The sequence below is a fragment of the Eschrichtius robustus genome, chromosome 9 (genome assembly GCF_028021215.1).
Source record: "Eschrichtius robustus isolate mEscRob2 chromosome 9, mEscRob2.pri, whole genome shotgun sequence".
Taxonomy (NCBI): Eukaryota; Metazoa; Chordata; class Mammalia; order Artiodactyla; family Eschrichtiidae; genus Eschrichtius; species Eschrichtius robustus.
In genome coordinates, this window is record NC_090832.1 from 114,257,792 (window position 1) to 114,278,206 (window position 20,415).

The window sequence follows — 20,415 nt, forward strand, 5'->3', positions numbered from 1 at the left end:
TAATAAACTTACTTAAAATATTATTTTAGAGTAAATATTATGAGTTTTAGCAAAGTGCTGAGATACAGCTCAGTAGCTTGGCACCATGGGATCCATTTAAGGAACTACGGTAATGAAATTCAGTGTTATTTTTAAAAAGAACTTGTATGAAACAAATATACACATGCTGACAAATGGAATGAAAAACTAGTTTTAGCAGTATTCAGTTTAACCTGATGAGCTAATATTTTATGTTAGCTTTCACAAATTAGAATTTGATTTTAGATTTCACTATGCTTAAAATATCAAAATAATGACTTTTTTTAAAGTGTGCACTTACCTCTATTAGGTAGTTTTGGCTTCCGTACATAACGTACTGGGGAGCGAGGCTGTAAATCATGTAGCTAGTGTGAAGGACGATAAGCAGAAGTATCATGCAGAGAAACAGGAGCGCCTGGGGCCTGGTTCTACCCCTTCTGATCTTATACAGCTGCAACGAAAGAGCACAGCGACAATACTTCAGCAACACGTTTCATGTGAAGGGCCTGAGTCCCACTCCTTTGTTAGGGCGTAATGAACACAGTTCAATCCACCATGTCTTTTTCCCAAAATAAATGCTAAGCATTCTTAATCTTTCCAGATAATTATAAGAATAACAAAGAATAACAAAGCTTTCCCTGTAAAGCTTTTAGGTTCAGATCCATGTTTATTTTAAAAACTCAAATCCTAGAGAATATATTTGTATTCACACGGTCTGTTTCAGAAAAATCTTCTAAACTTATTATGTAAGAGCATCTGTTAGAAGTTCCTAGAGCTAAGAAGAACTGAGAACTACTTCTAATTCTATCTAAAGATTAGAGGAGTTTCAACTGTAAGTATTAGTAATATATTTGAGCTTTATATAATATTACTTCCCAAGGACAGACATGTCACATGTTTTAAATACTCATTTCTATGAAATACGATATCCTCATATTATACTCTACTATAAAACTATAATATAGTTTATGGTAATTTATGTTCATCTGACTACAGCTACCTTCACATGTATCCATACAGGAGGGAAACTAAAACATGTGGTAACAGACAGAAGGAGCCTGGTGACGGGCTTCATTTCAACGGCAGAGCCCACTTTTATTCTAGCAACTAAAATAGCACCTCCCTGTTTTATTACTAGATTGTAGTACAGTATAGAGTAATAGGACTCCAATACTGGATGGGATATGATCACCTAAAAATGTACATTTCCCAGCTTCCCTACGCCTAGTAGTGGCTGGTAGTGATAAAACATTAAACGTCAAAAGGAAAGCAGTCTGCTGGGGATTTCTGGGAAAGCCTTGCTTTTTGATATAGGTGTCACCACTTCTCCTAGCTACCTGTTCCTTACGGAACATGGACAGAATAAATGGGGCTGAAGCAGCCACATCACAATCATGAGGGAGAAGCCAAGAGGAATCCAGAGATATTAGACTTGATTTTTGAGCTACTGAAGCAATGCTAGATTTTAAAAATTTTCCACAGCAAGAAGTCTTTCATTAGTTCAAGCCACTATTTAACTGGATTTTACCCACAGCTGGAAGTATGAAGATGATGTATCTCGTTCTAAAATTCTTAATTTATATCAAGGTGACTCTAAGAAGAAAATAACCCTTTCTCCAAACATACAGTAATCTTTCACTCCCAGGAGTAAGGGCCATCTTTTGAGCTACCATGCATCCAGGTGTGCTTCAGTGTGTTTCCATGCAGCCTAACACTAAGGAAAACAATAGAACTTCTAAGCCCAGGGCTTCTCAACCTCGCCACTACTGATGTTTTCGGCTGGATAAGTCTTTGCTGTGGGAGGCTGCCCTGTGCAATGCGAGATGTTTAACTGAATCCCTGTACTCTAACCAACAGATGCCAGTAGCGCCTCCTAGCTGTAACAACTGAAAACATCTCCAGACTTTGCCAAATGTATCCGGGAGAGCAAAATCGTCCCTGTAGACGAAGAGCACTTTTATGTTAACATGAAGTGAAAAAGCCAGTATTTCCATTTTTGGTATCAAGATATTTACAACTTCTATATTATAAATCTAACATAATTTGCAATAATGGAGATTATGCACAAAATGATGAAAAAATCAAAATGATATTGTAACATATACTCACTCTAATCCAAAAGAACCATATGCCAATATTTCGAATCCCCGCCATTGAAGTAAAAATAAAATACATAATAATAATTGTTATAAGAACATAATCAAGAGGAAACACCTGAAAAAAGATAAAATTAAACTTAATACACAAACAATAAGGGCTTTAGAAGTCATGTAAAATTAACTGAAAATTCATTGTTCATATTTGGCAATGTTTAAAATATCAACCCAGATCAGGTTACTTTGATAATGCAAAAAAAAAAAAAAAAAACCCTCCAAGAAACAATTACCAAACTACCAAACTATTACCAAATTGTTCAGTATCATTATCCTAAGAAAAATCCTATAACAAATTAAACTAAAAATTACATTTATATATGGAATAAAGGACATCGTTAAAAAGTAAAAACGGTAAGTGCTTGGAAAAGTTCACCCCAAGTCTTATAATGTATCCCCAAATCAAGTTATGTATAACATAAGAGTTCAGTAATACATCAATGCAATAATTTTTAAAGCAACATATCAACATAGAAGTTATATGTAAATAAAAAGCCAAATCAGCAGAGGGCACAGGCATATACTTCCAAGTACTAATAGGTTTGTCAACACAATAATTTGACAGAGTGTGACAATGTTTGCTAGAGTATAAAATGGATGATTTTTTTACTTACTGTTTGTAGTACAGGCAAAAGCATATTCAGTGGATTACTCAGGTTAGCTCCAAAAATTATGAAACCAGAATCTATTCCAGCTGAATGAAGAGCTTTATCCAAACTGTAACAAAAAAATGTATAAAGAGTGAATTTATATATTGCACCACGTTTTCAGTTACTTTAGAAAGAATATCATCATAACTTAAGCATGCAGACTCAATGGAGTCAAAGAAAACCATAGATAACAAATTAAACCTCACTTAAATATCTTACAGATATTGTTCAATTGAATAAAGAAATACTGTCTATTATTGGGGCTTTTTAGTCATTCTTTGAGTTAATGCTATAGAACACTTCAAGTAAAATAGCTACTTAAGATGAATAGGCTACACTAATGGAATTCAGTGTGGAAAATGTATAATATCATAGGATGTGTGTAAGTGCTTTAGAAAATGTGTCTACTGTACTTACTTGGACAGGAAGAGAGAAATTATAAACAGCAATGCAACTAAGATGAAAAATATTCCCCAAATGATCTAAAAGCAAAAAAAAAAAAAAAAATCATTAAAATATACTTCTGAAGTTGATATTAAAAGCACAAAACCATTATGCTCAATATGAGTTACTAGTATATGACAATGATCTTAAAAAAATGACCTAAGATACATTTTAATTTAATATGTAATCATTTAGTATATAATCCTAGGCACACGTCATCTAAATTTTCATTATGAGACTATTTGAGAACAAAAACACAAAAGAGACAATGCATTTGAAAGTTTTCATTGGCAAATAAACAAATGAGGCTCTTTGCTAGGTTCCATAAAAGGTTTATATTCAGTTATACTCAAATATAAAAAGTTAGCTGAAAACTACATTAAGACTAATACACATACACAAAAAACCAAAACCAAGAAACTCATCAGGTTATGTTAACCTGTTGTTAAAACAGAGAACTTGGAACATTTTCTCACAGAAGTAATGAGATACTATATAGCTGACCCTTGGACAACGCAGGGGTTAGAGGCACTGACCCTCTGCCCAGTCAAAAATCTGCATAGAACTTACAGTCGGCCCACTGCGATATCCACAGATTCAACCTACTGTGGATGGCATGGTGCTGTAATATGTACTACTGAAAATTATCCATGTGTAAGTGGATCTGAGCAGTTCAAACCATGCTGGGTCAGCTGTGTATATCTTATAAATAAATTATACCACAGGGCTTCCCTGGTGGCGCAGTGGTTGAGAATCTGCCTGCCAATGCAGGGGACACGGGTTCGAGCCCTGGTCTGGGAGGATCCCACAGGCCGCGGAGCAACTGGGCCCGTGAGCCACAACTACTGTGCCTGCGCGTCTGGAGCCTGTGCTCCGCAACAAGAGAGGCCGCGATAGTGAGAGGCCCGCGCACCGCGATGAAGAGTGGCCCCCGCTCGCCGCAACTAGAGAAAGCCCTCGCACAGAAACGAAGACCCAACACACCCAAAAAAATAAATAAATAAATAAATAAATAAATAAAGTTACATCTGTTTAAAAAAAAAAATTATACCACAGCCTAGAAAAGTCTATATAACTGATAATATTCTTGAAATAAAGTACTCACGGCACTGAAGGAACTGTCATGTAGAACTCTCTCTGTGGAAGAATGTGGTAATAAGCACTGTACACTCCCTTGTACTCAAGTATGAACTTTCTAGTATGAAAGGATATGTATGAAGTATGAAAGGATAGCATATGAACTTTATAGTAGGACCACAGAAAACAAGGAAAACAATGATTGGAACTGGGTCTCTAAGGAATAAAATTTCAGAATAAAAAAGGGATGAAGTCTATGTTTGGCGAGAGCCAAAAGGAAGATTCCTATTAAGTACAGTTAAGTGTTTTTGGTTTCTCCTTTGCCTGCCTGGAATTGATAGGAATAGATGGAAAACATCATGAATGTTAAGGAGATTTTTCATCTTATTTCACATGATCGTTGAGTACATTTTAGAATGCTGACAGGATAAAAAAAGTAGCATAACAACCCATTATCCTACCCAGCATATAAAGATGAATCTGGAAATAAATTTTAGGACTTGTTCTAGGGAACTCTTCAGTTCTGAAAGAGTGCCTTTAGAGCTCACTGGAAGGGGCAGCTTGGCAAGAGAGGACCAAAAACACTAGGCTTCCTGGTGGCGCAGTGGTTAAGAATCCGCCTGCCAATGCAGGGGACACGGGTTAGAGCCCTGGTCCGGGAAGACCCCACATGCTGCGGAGCAACTGGGCCCGTGAGCCACAATTACTGAGCCTGTTTTCTAGAGCCCGCGAGCCACAACTACTGAGCCCACGTGCCACAACTACTGAAGCCCATGTGCCTAGAGCCCACGCACCGCAACAAAGAGTAGCCCCTGCTCGCTGCAACTAGAGAAAGCCTGCGCGCAGCAACGAAGACCCAATGCAGCCAAAAATAAACAAATAAATAAATAAATTTATTTAAAAAAACACAAGAAACGACTATAGGCATCATTTGAAATAAAAACCCCTGCATGTATCCATTTTACATACTGGGTTTCACATGAGCATTCATTTATTTTAAAAAAGTTTCATTGCTAAATAAGTTTGAAGTGACTCCTTTATAGTAACAGAAGTTTATTAGTAGCATACACAATCTTTTTCTACTAGGTTTGAGCACAGCACTTGATGCCTAAGTGAACTGGAGACAATATCCTTACACTGAGGAAACATACTACTTCCCAGTAGCCTGTTGATAAGAAATAGCTTGTAGCATGAGGTAGTACAGCTGCCAACTACCAATGAGCAGTAGAGGAACATGACCCAGAGATAGCAGGAGAAACTAACATTCCCCTCCCCTGATCCCCATTTTGGGGGAGGAAAAGAAAAGAAAATCCTTAACTACTTTCCCAGTCTGTTAAGATGAATGACCCAGAGTTAGACTGTTTAATCACAGCTACTTACAAAACAAAGAAAAAATATTAAAAAGATAAATGTTTTACAAAGACCAAGGAAACTGCATATATTTATATATAAGAACTTAAGTTAGTACTTCCAGAATCATGTCAGTGGTGACCACCCTGGGCTGACCTAAATGCTACATATTCCATACTAGCTATAGTGTCAAGTTTTAAAATAAAAATTAAGCCAAAGAGATGACATCAGCAAAGGTAACAGAATAAGAACCTCTGAAAATCCTTTCCCCCCCCGAAAGCAATGAGAAAACTGGCATAAATGGTCAGAATCAACTTTTTCAACGCTCTGGAAATTAACCAGAGGCATGCAACAATCTAGGAGCATTTATTCAAGAAAAACGGCTGAATCTCAGTAAGAGCACAGAGCACTGTGGCAGTCTGACTTGCTCTAGTACCAATCCCTCCTCTCTCGTGCACGGTAGATGGCCTGTAAAAGTCATAGGCCTGGTAGCCACCTGCGAAAGCAGAAAGGGGCTGCAGCTCTTTCAGAGTCTCCTTCCCAGAGAACTGCCATTACTCGACCCGCCTGGTAATTCCGTGGAAGATCCCATTTGCAAGACTGTCTATGTTTGGCCTGAACTGGAGGAGTTCACAGTGCAAAAATTCCTTTTCCGCAGGAGTGCCTGTCAAAAAATTACAGGCAACCAATGAACTTCATGGCCACAAGAGCTAGTCAATGTCAGGCAAAAAATAAACTAACTAAAGAGATTAAAATGGAAACCCAGGGAATGAGATGTCCACAGGTGCTCTGAAATGTTTCCACATATTCCTGGGAATGAAGAAGGCCCTGTGCATGCTCAGGAGAGACAGGAGAGGCCTAAATGTCCACTTGTGGTTGACCCTGAAGCTCTGTCTGCAGGAGCAGGAAGTGCAGGTGAAGGCAGCACTGTAAGTGTCAGCCTGGGTGCTGAAGTCACGTCTCCACTCACACTCAGCCCCTCAGCGAAGACTGGGAGACTTACTGGTTCTAGGTGTTTAAATCTTCGTCCAGTTATTAACTAAAGTAACCAAGCAGAAACTTCGGTGACTACACACGACAAAGAATACAGGGGCTTCCCTGGTGGCGTAGTGGTTGAGAACCTGCCAATGCAGGGGACACAGGTTCGAGCCCTGGTCCGGGAAGATCCCACATGCCGCGGAGCAACTGGGCCCGTGAGCCACAACTACTGAGCCTGTGCATCTGGAGCCTGTGCTCCGCAGCAAGAGAGGCCGCGATAGTGAGAGGCCCGCGCACCGCGATGAAGAGTGGCCCCCACTCGCCGCAACTAGAGAAAGCCCTTGCACAGAAACGAAGATCTAACACAGCCAAAAATAAATATAAATAAATAAATAAAAATTAAAAAAAAAAAGAATACAGACTTTACAGAATTAATTCACAAAAGTCACTAAACAAACAACAACAAAGAGTAATAACAGCAAATCCAGGGGAGGCTCTGATCTCCAGAGTTACCACATTATATTATTTAAAATTTCCCAGGTTTTAACCAAAAAAAAAAAAAAAAAAATTAAAGAGACATGCAAAGCAGCAAGAAAGTATGACTAATAGAGAGAAGAAAAAAATCAATAGGCACTGTCCTTGAGGAAGTCCTTGAGGATGCTGAACTTACTTGACAAAAACTTTAAAGCCACTATTTTAAATATGTTCAAGGAACTAAAGAAAAGCATGTCTTAAGAACTAAAACAAATTATGAGAAAAATTTCTCACCAAATACAGAATATCAACAAAGAAATAGAAATTATAAAAAAAGAAGTGAATTGAAATTCTCAAGATGAAAAATATAAAAACTGAAACAAAAAGCTCACTAGAAAACAAAGTGAAAAGTTCAGCAGATTTGATTAGTCAGGAGAAAAGAATCATTAAACCTGAAGATAAATCGATTGAGATGATCAAGTCTGAGGAACACAATACAGCTCCTTGAGGTCATAGGACTGAGGTCTTCATCTGTTTGCTGGCTTTCAGCTGGGAGCCTCTCAGTTCCTTGAGGGCATTCAGTTCCTGCATTCCTTTTCACATCCCCTCCATCCTCAAATCAATAATGGCAGCTCAAGTCTTACATTCTGAATGTCTCTTTCTTACACTTTACTTTAGCACATCTGACTCTAGCCATGGAAGTTCTCTGCTTTTAAGGACTTGTGCTACTAGATTGGGTCCATCAAGATAATCCAGGGTCAGCTCCATATTTTAAAGTCTATAACATTAACTGCATCTGCAAAGTCCCTTTTGACGTTTCGTGTATATTATACTCACAGGTTTCAGGGATTAGGGCGTGGACATCACTGGGGGAAGACAGAGGCATTCTGTCTATCACAAAAAGTGATAGTGATTCTTTGTTGGATTTAACGTTTTTTGGCATGAATCCTACTTTGTCTAATAGCACAATCATTACCTGCTTTCTTATTGCTTCCATTTGCTCAGTATATCTTTCAATACACATTTTTAGCCTTTGTGAATTATTGTTTTAGGATATAGTTATATCCTGCTTTCTGAGGAAAATTAAAAATATTTCTTTTAATAGTGAGTTAGGTCCATTCACATTTACTGATATGATTAACACATTGCGTCTCAAAAATATCTTGTTGTTTGATAACTGTGTGTATACTTCCCGTGTTTCTTTCTCCAGTTAATGTGAATTCCTTGCTCTTTGATTTTTAGTTCTTTTGTTAAGAGGGTTTATATTTTTGTTCTAGTGTACTTAAACTTTCAAGCGCCCTTAGTCCCCATTTCCTTATTCATTCCTTTACTAAACAATTTATTAGTTTTTACGTGTCCAACTCCTACCTATTGCCTACACAATAATTATGAGAAATTCTACTTTTCTTTCTCCCCCTTCTTAATTACATTATTTCTATTCATCAGCACGTATGTTTGTGCCTTATTCTCTGCCCTAGCCCACACCTTCTCTCCACAGACCTACAATATTACATGTTCACCATTTTTCCCTTCGCTGATGCTTATGTTCTCACCTCTTAATTGGTCAAAGCTTGGCAACGAGTGGATTTCTCAAAAGAGCTCATGGGTTCAGAATTCCGTAACTTTTTCTAAAGGCTATTCTGGCTAAATATCAATTCCTTGGTTCTGCCAACTAAAAACTGGCACTTGCCATCTGCCTCTACAAGGACTAAGTCACAAACCGCTGCAGCCGCTGACCTTCAACACCCCCTGAAAGGAGTTCAGGGTGGAGATGAGGAATGAGGCCCTCCGTGCTCTGGGAAAAACGGGCAGAACAGGTCTTCAGATGGTTAGACATTTTCTGGAGAAGATTTTATGAGCCCGATTCTTGCATCTCCTCGTATCTAGAAAAGCACTAAAATCATCAATGGTGACGTCTGCTCCTCACGACTAGCAGCGAGCCTCTGCCTAAATGTGTGCTTGACTACACGTACCCCCTTCACTAAAACCGTATAGAATACCGCCCTTCCCCCCACCTCTTGGGAGCAGTTTCTAAGAGCCACCTGAGATGCTGTCTCCCGGGCTATAGTCCGCATTTTGCCCCAAATAAAACTTAACTCACAACTCTCACGTTGTGTGTCTTTTTTTTCAGTTGACAGTTCATACATTTTCATTGAGTTTTTTTGTTTGTTTTTAATGTTCCTCCATTCCTGCCTTGCTTTGCATGTTTTTTTAAAAAGTCTAACAGTGTTGCCCTTGTGAGTTGATTTTTTTTTCTTAGAAATCTTGAGGATTTTTCTTTAATTTTGAAGTCAGTTTTACTAGGAAATTGCACACAAACTTTCCCAGGTACAAAGTGTCTATTTCATGTCTATTCATGAAATAGAATATGTGGTGCTACGAGGACAATGGTGCCTCAAGGACAAAGGATGACCCTGCCTGAAAAAGTGTCAGCGTTACACCCCCTACTGGACGCTTACTCGCCCTCTGCCCCATGTTGCCATGGTTATGAAATTCCTGAGCCCACCTGGGTGACGCCCACCTGGGCAATGGGACCTGTCCCAAATAAGGAAAGGCATCTGCCCTGCCCCACTCTCACCCTATAGAAGGAAGGTGTATGTGCCTCAACCAATCAGTAAACGAAATTTTTACCTCGGACCATTCCTTTGTTTTCTGGCTATAAAAACTGATCAACAGCACATGTTTGGGCTCTACTCTCCGGGACTACTAGGAATTCGGCCTGCTGTTCTGGCAGTGACCCTTCCCTCTAATAAATCCTGTCTTCTTTACATTCTGCCTTGAGTCTGGAAATTCTTTTCCAACCCGCGTTCGGACCACGACAGAATATTCATGACACGTGGATTCAGGTCTATTTATTTTTAGGTGTTTTGCGGGAGATTATGCATTTCAATATTCTGCTAATTTGTTTTGTTTTGCTACTGCATGGAAACCACTACACACAGGTAGTTTTTCTTTCTCTTTCAACACTCTTTTTCTGATCCTTTTTACTTCAACTTGTTTTCCTTCTCTTGGTTATCTTTCTGGCTTTCTTCAAAGCCTCCCCTTACTAAATTTTATTTGATTCTATTCTCCTTTGGACACCTTGTAATTTTGTTTTCATTTCTGAAATTAAGCGTATTTTCCTCCCATTTTCCCCTCTGAGTTCAACTCTCTTCATTTCTACCTGCTTTTTGGCCATTTCTGTTTTTGGTTTTTTAAATAGTGGTAAAATACAAATAACATAAAATTACCATCTTAACCATTTTTACGTGTACAGTTTAGTTGTGTTAAATACATTCACGCTGTTGTGCAACCAAGCTCCAGAATTATCTTCATCTTGCAAAACTGAAACTCTATACCCATTAAGCAACTCCCCACACCTCCTGCCCCCAACCCCTGGAGACCACCATTCTACTTTCTGTCTCTACGAATCTGACTGCTCTAGGTACCTCATACACAGTATTTGTCTTTTTGTGACTGGCTTATTTCACCTAATTTTGGGCGGTTTAAGATCAATCTTAGGCCCACCTCCAAATCTTCTCTTCTCTCTACCATGCAATTTTTCCCAGATTGTCTTTGCTTAACACAAAGTTTTGCAGTAAGAGCTGGAGAGAAAACTTCCTGGACTTGGGGATTTTTGTTGTTGTTTTTACTTATAAGGACGGTTGATTCTCGTTTGCAGATCTGGCATTTGCAAGCTCTCTGCTCACTAAAATTTATTTATGACCTTAAAATCAATACATGTGGCCCTTGGCAGTCTTTTGCAGATACATGCAGAGAGGTAAAAATTCCAAGTCACCGGATGCGCAAGTTCCCAGCTGAGGCTGAACCAGGCCACGCTCTGCTTTCTTGTTTCAGCTCTCACACTGCAAACAAGTACCCTGTAAGTGGTCTACTTAGTGCTACATTCTTTGCATTTTTTGTGCTTTTTGTTGGTAACTTTGTTTAAAATGGCCCCCAAGCACAGTGCGGAAGTGCTGTTTGGTTCCTAAGACTAAGAAGGCTATGATTACTGAGAAAACACAAGTGTTAGTTTTGTTCAGGCATGAGTTACACTGCTGTTGGTTCAATGTTGATGAATCGACACTATGTCAGTGGTTCTTAAACACAAACACATAACAAACAAGGTTATGTATTGATCAGTCACTGATATCCAAGACCCAGTCCAAGCTTTTCTACGCACTTGAGGCTTACTGCTATGCCAGTGTAAAGATGGGTTAGGTCATTTACAAGTGGGTTTACCCTTACATGAACTTCAATATCCATACCATAATGTTACTGGTAAAGAGAAGCAGAATTCTCCACCCTAAAATATGCCTCTTTGGCATAAGAATTATTTTAAGCTATTTTTAAGAAACAGCAGAAACAGAAGCTCTGAAAACTGACAGTTACCCTTTTTTAAGAGATATTTACGTTTATAAGGGAAAGCTCCATTTGTAAAGGTGGAAGAGGGTGATGACCAAATCTTTAGAAACTCTTATCAATGCAGAAGGCAACTACTTAAATCTCATCCTGTAAACAAGTATCTAGAAGAATAAAACACTTAGGGAGAAATTTAAACAAGGAGGCAAATGACTGATATACTCTACTTATATACAGTACTGGGGGGGAAATCTTGCCACCAGAAAATGTGTCCCTCTGGCATGAGAATTAATCTCAGCTGATTATTTTTAGGAAACAGAAGACTCAAAGCCTTTCTTATTACCACCATGCCCACCCCACCCCCCCAGCTGCCTAAAGAATTTAGATAAAGGGCCTGTTCCCAGAATAGAGTTGTCACCAGAGATGTCTGCAAGGAATAAGGGCCAGGTGTGGGGGCAAACTTGGTAGGGCCTAGAGCTCAGGGTCCACTCTGTGTTCCTTTGTCTCTGCTGGTCTAGCAAACACTTGTCTACCGAACATTTGCTTTTCCATCTCCATGTGAGTTGCCTTCCTCCCCTTTGAAGTCTCAAACCACTACCCCCAACATCCTCCTTTGTCTTTAGCTGAAGGTGGTATTTAAGGAGCCGGTTTCGGCTGTTTGGGCAAGTTATTCAGTTCTCCTGGGTCTCTCCCATATGTACATGTTATCAAACTTTTGTTTGAATTTCTCCTGTTAATCTGTCTCATGTCAATTTAATTCTTAGACCAGAAAGAAGAACCCAGAAGGGTAGAAGAAAATTTTTTCCTCCCCTACAACTGAAAACTACAAAACACTGCTGACAGAAATTAAAGGAGACATAAATAAATGGAAAGACATCCCACATTTATGGTTTGAAAGACTTAATACGTTAAAAATGACAATACTACTGAAAATGATCTACAGATTCAATGCAATCCCAACGAAAATCACAATGGTGTTCTTTGCAGAAACAAGAAAATCCATCATGAAATTCATGTGGAATTTCAAGGAACCCTGAATAGCCAAAACAATCTTGAAAAAGAAGAACAAAGTTACAGGACTCACACTTCCTTATTTCAAAATTTACTACAAAGCCACAGCGATCAAAACAGTATGGTGGGCTTCCCTGGTGGTGCAGTGGTTAAGAATCCGCCTGCCAATGCAGGGGACACAGGTTCGAGCCCTGGTCCGGGAAGATCCCACATGCCACAGAGCAACTAAGCCTGTGCGCCACAACTACTGAAGCCCACGCACCTAGAGCCCATGCTCTGCAACAAGAGAAGCCACCGCAACGAGAAGCCCTCACACCACAATGAAGAGTAGTCCCCGCTCGCTGCAACTAGAGAAAGCCCATGCGCAGCAACGAAGATTCAACGCAGCCAAAAATTAATAAATAAAAGAAATATATTTATATATATATATAAAAAAAAAATCAGTATGGTACTGGCCTAAAGACAGACATAAAGAATGAAATCAGACCCTTGTCCTTCACTATATATAAAAATTAACTCAAAACAGATCAAAGATCTAAATGTAAGAGCTAAAACTATTAAACTCTTAGGCAAAAAATCTTCATGGCATTGGATTTGGCAATTATTTTTTGTATATGACACAAAAAACACCGGTAACAAAAGAAAAAATGAACTGGACATCATCAAAATTAAAAAAACTTCGTGTAACAAAGGACATTATCAACAGAATGAAAAGACAAGCCAAGAATAGGAGAATATTTACAAATCATGTATCTGATAAGGAGTTAACATTAAGAATGATACTGAGCAAGGCCCTGTGGGTCTCCAGGGAACAAAGCCTTTCTGTGTCCCCCATTTCTCTGATTACAGGAAATAGGCTTCATTCAGCCTCCATGACCTTCCCCGACTTCCAATGGGCAGATTCAAGCAGTTGGTAATTAGGGAAGGGAGGGGATGGGAGACAAGGGAGAAACAAACAGTCAAGAGAAAAGAAACAATAGTGCAGCCTTGGGGCAAGGTCCTGGTGCCCCAATCAATGGATACACACAAAGGTGTCTTTGAGCTGTTCTGCAGATACTGAAACCCCCTCCAGGTGGGAGAAGTTAATGATTAATGATGGTATGCTGCCCACAAGCATGCAGACCCCAGACCAGCTGGAACCTGAAGGCTGATGATGCTGACTCCTGCTTCCCTCACCACCAACCCATCAGAAGAATGCAAGCCCATCACTGCCTTGATCCTTATCACCTACCCCCAAGCAGGAGCCCTGACTGTAAGACCTCTCCCTATTCCCCAGGGAGGGGGGCACTAGCGCTAGCCTGCTGTGTTCCCACTTTGCCTGTCAAAGAGATAAAGCTACTCTTTCTCTTTCGTCCAAAACTCTGTCTCTGAATTTCTAGTCAGCACCAGAGCACAGAGGGCCAATATTTTGGCAACAAGAATATTAAAAACAAACAAACAAAAAAACCCCGAATAAACATTTCTCCAAAGTAAAGATACAAAGCCAACAATCAAGTGAAAAGATGCTCAATGTCACTAATCATTAAGGAAATGAAAATGAAAACCACAATGAGATATCACTTCACAACAATAAGGTTGGCTATTATCAAAACAAAGGAAAATAAGCATTGACAATGATATGGATAAACTGGAACCCTGTGCCTTATTGGTGGGCATGTAAAATGGTGCACCCACTGTGGAAAACAATTTGTAGGTTCTTCAAAAAGTTATACCAGAACTGACACAAGATCTTGCAATTCCATTTCTAGGTATATACTCAAAAGAACTGAAAGCAGGGACTCAAACAGATACTTGTATACCAATTACCTTGGAAGCATTATTCACAATAACCGAAAGTTGGAAATAACCCAAATGTCCACCAACAGATGGATGGATAAACAAAAAGATGAATGGAAAAACAAAATTGATATTATTCAGCCTTAAAAAGGAATGAAATTTTGATACATCAAAAATATGGATGAACTTTGAAGGCATTATGTGAAGTCAAATAAGCCAGACACAAAAGTACATATAAATTCACTTATATGAGGTAACTAGAATAGGAAAATTCAGAGATGGAAAAGAGAATAGAGGTCATTAGGGGATGTGAGCTGGGCAGTGGTGAAACAGGAGGGAACGGGGCAGGGCACAACCTTTAAAAGAATGACAGAGCTGTTGGATATGACATAACCTGGTTAGAACCAACTAGGTTCAAGATGGAGGAAGATTCAAGCTCCAGTGGACATTAAGCCTCATTATATGCTCAACGTAATACATTAGCTAAGTGACATATCCACAGGTGCCATGACAGTTCTGGGGCTGACCAAAAAATGGTCAACAAGTGGGCGGGGGCCCAATTCCTGGAAATCTCTGCCCCTTCTCCAAGATAGTTGGAATAATCCTCCCACTCCTTTCCTGATGAAATCACCCAGTCCATAAAAACTAACCATGCCGTATTTCAGGGCCTCTCGCCTTCTGAGATGGCCCACACTCTGTCTGTGGAGGGTGCTTCTCCCAGGGCCATGCTCGCCTTTTAAGATGGACCGCATTCTGTCTATAGACTGTATCTCTCTAAATAAATGCACTTCTTACCTATCACTTTGTCTCTCACTGAATTCTTTCTGCGACGAGACATCAAGAACCTGAGCTTCATTAAGTCCTGAGACCAGGTGTGTGATCTCAACTAAAAGACAGTGAGTTCAAGTCCCAGTCTGAGTTGTGTGGTTGCAGGGGTATGGGGGGTGGAGGTGCAGAATGGAGAGTTACTGTTGAATGTTCTGTTTGGGACGATGAAAGGTTCTGGAAATGGAGAGTGGTGACAGTTGCACAACACTGTGAATGTAAGTAATGCCACACCAACAAATAGTTTAAATGGTAAACTGTATGTTATGTATGTTTTACCACAATAAAAAAAAAGTCTGAAAAAATACGTGATATAATTATGGACATGAATTTATATCTCTCTTTATAAATATAAGAGGTATAAATATATATACAATAACAGGTGTATATATAGTAAAATCTCAAGTTTTATTTAAAACCTAATGGATCTGTAGGTTACCCAGGCCAATTAGTTGTACACACTCAAAGAATGCCCATCTGTCAGAGGCAAGTTTAATCAAGTGTCTAACGAAGATTAGACTGTATGCTTAGAAATGTGCTCGGTATTATATATAAACGCTGTTTTAAGAACCCATTAACTTATTCTAATTAGATGCTTATTTTTATAAGTGCCTTCAACTCAAAACTAATTTTCTTCCTTGAGTTCCATGGCAGTATTCAAGAAGTTGAAAAATCCTATATATAGAACTGTAACAATAGCAGTGGCAATTTTCTGAGCTGCTTACATCAAAAGGCACATCACAGATTATTTCATTTAATTCCCGTAACAAAAAAAAGTACATAACCCCATTAACATGAATGAGAAAAATGAGGTGTAGCAAGGTGAAGCAACAAGAATCTATACGGCTGGTGAGGAGGAGAGCAAGGACTCAACACTAGATGTATGTGACAGAAAAGCCATGCTCGGAACCCCCGTGCCTCTGACATGAGATACACATATGCCAGGCAATCATGGACGTGTGAAATCACAAGACCAATCGCATCTCGGGGGGGCAAGGGGGGGAGCTACTCTTATGAAAAATAATTATAAAATTTTCTTATAAAAAATGGCAAATTCAGTGTAATTTAATACACTTTATAATAAAGCAAACATGGATTATATACAGCACTGAACACTACCACAAAATTTTGAGACAGACATTAACTTTAAAGAAATTCTGCACCAGGAGCTTCTCAGAGGTGTTAAACGACCTCCAGCACGGCTGAGCAGTGCAGAGCGGGGAGCGGCCCTGCCTGCCTGCTCCCACTAGGACCACCGGCATGCTGAAGTATGAGAAGCACGAACAGCGCGGCTTCCCATTTTCTGAGCTGTATCTGTGTAACAAATCATTTTCATACTTCACGTGAGAAAAATTCATCTTAAAGCCTCAATTACATAACAATAAGTTTGCATCCTCAGATTTTTCCATCAGGCATGACTACTACTAACTAATCCTAAGTGTTTCCTATTATTCCTAACTTAAAACCAGCTAACAGAAAGATAGGTAAGAATTCCAATCAGTATTCGAGAATACTGATTTATTTATATAACAAAAGGAATAAATGGTAAACTGACGGTACTGGAAGTTTTAGCCCGTGCAATAAGGAGAAAAAAAATCGGAAATCTCATATTTGAAAGGAAGAAGTAGAACTGTCTTCTAGCACTGACATAATCATGTATATAAAAATTCCTTGGGAATCTATAATAAAGCTACTAGAACTAATAATTTAGCCAGGCTGCATGATACAAGGCCAATGTACAGAAATGAATTTCTACATACTAGCAACAAATAATTGAGAATTGAAATTAAACAAAATAATGCATAATATTATAAACGAAGATATACTTATAGATAAATTTATCAAAATACCTGCAAGACCTCTATACTGAGAACTACAAAACACTGCTGAGAGAAATTTAAGATAACATAAATAAATGGAAAGATATCACGTTCATGGATTAGAAGATTCAATATTAAGATAACAATTCTCCCCAAATTTACCTACTGATTCAAAGTAATCCCAATAGAAATTCCACTGGGCGTTTTGTGGAGTTACGAGTCAATTCTAAATTTATATGGAAATGCAAAGGATCTAGCAGAGCCGAAACAATATTGAAAAAGGAAAACAAAATTGAAGAACTGACACTGCTTGATTTCATGACTGATTATAAAGCTCTAGTAATCAAGTTTCAGCATAAGAACATACAGATCAACGGAACAGAAGAGAGTCCAGAAACAGACCCCACACATATATACAATCGATTTGACGAAAGTACCAAGGAAATTCAATGAGCAAAGGATAGTCTTGTCAAAAAAAAAAAAAAAAGGTGCTGAAACAACCAGCTATCCATATGGAAAATAAAATAAACTTTGACCCCTAAGTCACATCATTCCACAAAATTAACTTAAAATGGACCACAAACCTAAAATATAAGAACTAACACTATCATCTAGAAGACACTCAGGAGAAAATGCTCTCTATAAAAACTTAAGAAACGTCTCTTTGAAGGACAGTGTTGAGACAACATAAAAGCAAGGCATAAACTAGGGGGCAACATTAAGAATACACAAATTTGACGAAGTACTTGATTCAGAATACACAAAGAAGCCTCATAACTCACTCATAAAACAAAAACCTAACTTTAAAAGTGGCCAAAGATTTAAACAGGCCTTTGAGAAAAGATAAACAAATGGCCAATAAGAATACAAAAAGAGGGGCTTCCCTGGTGGCGCAGTGGTTGAGAGTCTGCCTGCCAATGCAGGGGACACGGGTTCGAGCCCTGGTCTGGGAGGATCCCACATGCCGCGGAGCAACTGGGCCCGTGTGCCACAATTACTGAGCCTGCGCGTCTGGAGCCTGTGCTCCACAACAAGAGAGGCCACGATAGTGAGAGGCCCGCGCACCGCGATGAGGAGTGGGCCCCACTTGCCGCAACAAGAGAAAGCCCTCGCACAGAAACGAAGACCCAACACAGCCATAAATAAATAAATAAATAAAATTAAAAAAAAAAAAAAAGAATACAAAAAGATGCTTAATATCATTAGTCACCAGGGAAATGCAAATCAAAACCATGAGATAAGATTATACACCCATTAGAACAACTATCACAAACAGTTACAATATGAGTTGACAAGGATGTGAAGCAACCGGAAATCTCATGCTGCTGTGGGAATGCAGAATGGTGCAACCACTTTGAAAAATACTTCACTTATTATAAAGTGAAATGTATATTAAACATTAGACCCAGCAATTCTACTCCTAGGCATTTACTCAAGAAAAATGAATGAATGTGTAGATGTCTACACAAAGATTTGTACACCATGTTCACATCAGCATTAATCATAATAGCCTCAAACTGGAAACAACTCGAATCCCCACTAACAGGTGAGTGGATAAACAAATTGTGAAACAGACACAATGGAATGTTACTCAGCAAGAAAACAGATTGAACCACTGAAAAGAAATGCAGTAACATGGACGAAATCTCAAAAGCACCATGCTGAGCCAAAAAAGCCAGACCAAAGCCTATATATGCCGTGACTCCACAGAACACACAAAAGTAAACCTCAATGACAGAAGGACATCAGTGGGTGGTTGGGGTCTGAGCCCAGTGGCGCAGGGGAAGACATAAAGTAGCTTTCTGTAGTGATGTAGATCTTCTATACCTACATACCTACATTTGGCGAAATCAATCTGCACACTTAATAAAGTTGATTTGAAAGTCCCTCTAAACACAGGTACAGTGAAACGGCACAAAGCACTTTTAAAACAAGGCAGCTAATGTTAGCGACCAAGTTATAAATATTTATAAGGAAGCTATAGAAACAATTTAGGATTAAGTTAAGGGTGAGCAGGGTTTCTTCATACCTTTGGTGCTATGAAGACAATCACCTTGGGAAAAGGGACTGAGGTAAGTCTTAAGAAAGGTTTAAAAGTGATACACAGTAGATCTAACTGATTATGGTATGTTTTTGGAGAAGTCTTTCAAAAGAGAAGCTTTTTAGGGTAAGCAGTCAGTGCATTTCCTCATTTCCTTTTGAATTATAAGAGGAAGACCACAGTCTGAAGAATTCAAGGCTAGCCAATGATGGCTTCAAAAAAACAAAAAAGACATTAATGGTTTTCCATCTTAAATAATACCTTTTTACATACTTTCAGAAACATGCCACCTCACAATGAAGCAAATTCTATTGAAATTTTCAATCTGAATATTGAAATCTGTCTATCTGAGAAAGGTCTAATATGGGTCCCAGATCTCCTACAGAAAAGTACAACCTTGTAAAACCAGGAGAATACCACATTACTTACCTACATTTTAATTTAAATTCCCCAAAACCTCTGTTATAATACTTACATTACACATGAGTAAATGAAGCTCAGAGAGGTTACGTACCTTGCCCCAACTACCAAATATCAGGGCTGTGATTTAAAACCAGATTATTTTAACTGCGAAACCCATGCTCTTAAAGTTCCACGCTGCAATGCCTCACAAGGAGAACTCAACCTCTCTGAGAGGTACTACAGAAACTTGGAAGAGTGACAGCATGATTTTGTAAAACTCCATTTACCTTCAGGGGACGCAGAGCACCACAGAATTTAGTCCACCAGCTATTTTCAATGAATTCTAAGTGCCTCTCTCTTTTCCTAAGTGTTCGTAACCTTTCTTCAAATTGTTTTAAGGCGCGTTTATCCCTTGCTGGCAAAGGTCGACCATCTTTGCTCTGCAAATAAGAGAACAAAATAAAACAGTTTTTTTACCATTAAGGTCTTTATAAAGTACCCATCAGATTTAGCAGATCAGGCAACAAAAACTTTTTTAGGTTCGATTTGACTCCTTTGGCAAATTTACAAATCGGAAAAAAAAAAAAAAAAAAAGAACGAACCCAACAACTTCTATGTGACAATACACATCTCTGAACCAAGATCAGTGTCAAAATGTGACGTGAATGTGTGTACATTTAATGCTGAACTTCCTCTTGATCCCTATTTTCCAAATACCGTACATGGTAAAGTTATGTGGAGACAAATAAATATTTTTTAAAACACCCTTTTTATGAGGCACTTTATGTTCTTTGCTCAATTATTCTCCTTCATCTCCAAATTCCTCATCCTATCCCTTATCTTAACATATTCGGTCCTACGCTCTCTCTCCTTCTGGTCAAGTGATTGTGTTACAGCGTGTCCGAGCTGATGCTTTTCAGTCCCTGATTCAAACACCAGCAGCGTGATGCAGTACTAGTATGTGGTGTGCACACGTTTTTATAACAATTGCTAAGAACCAGCACTTCCTTATTCTCCATTTACATCTGCAAATGAGTCATGTTTTCTTTGGCTGA

General features: G+C 38.8%; 1 protein-coding gene across 2 annotated transcripts in view; it reads right to left on the reverse strand.

Annotated features, from left to right (window-relative positions):
* Positions 1 to 20,415, reverse strand: part of LMBRD1 (LMBR1 domain containing 1) — a 114,389-nt gene that overhangs the window by 26,743 nt on the left and 67,231 nt on the right. For both annotated transcript variants that reach the window (XM_068551562.1, XM_068551563.1), the window contains exons 9-13: positions 19,648 to 19,800; positions 3,239 to 3,303; positions 2,786 to 2,888; positions 2,128 to 2,232; positions 320 to 469 (exon numbers count right to left, since the gene is read on the reverse strand). In XM_068551562.1, coding sequence (XP_068407663.1) covers positions 320 to 469; positions 2,128 to 2,232; positions 2,786 to 2,888; positions 3,239 to 3,303; positions 19,648 to 19,800 — 576 coding nt within the window. The remainder of the gene's footprint in view (positions 1 to 319; positions 470 to 2,127; positions 2,233 to 2,785; positions 2,889 to 3,238; positions 3,304 to 19,647; positions 19,801 to 20,415) is intronic.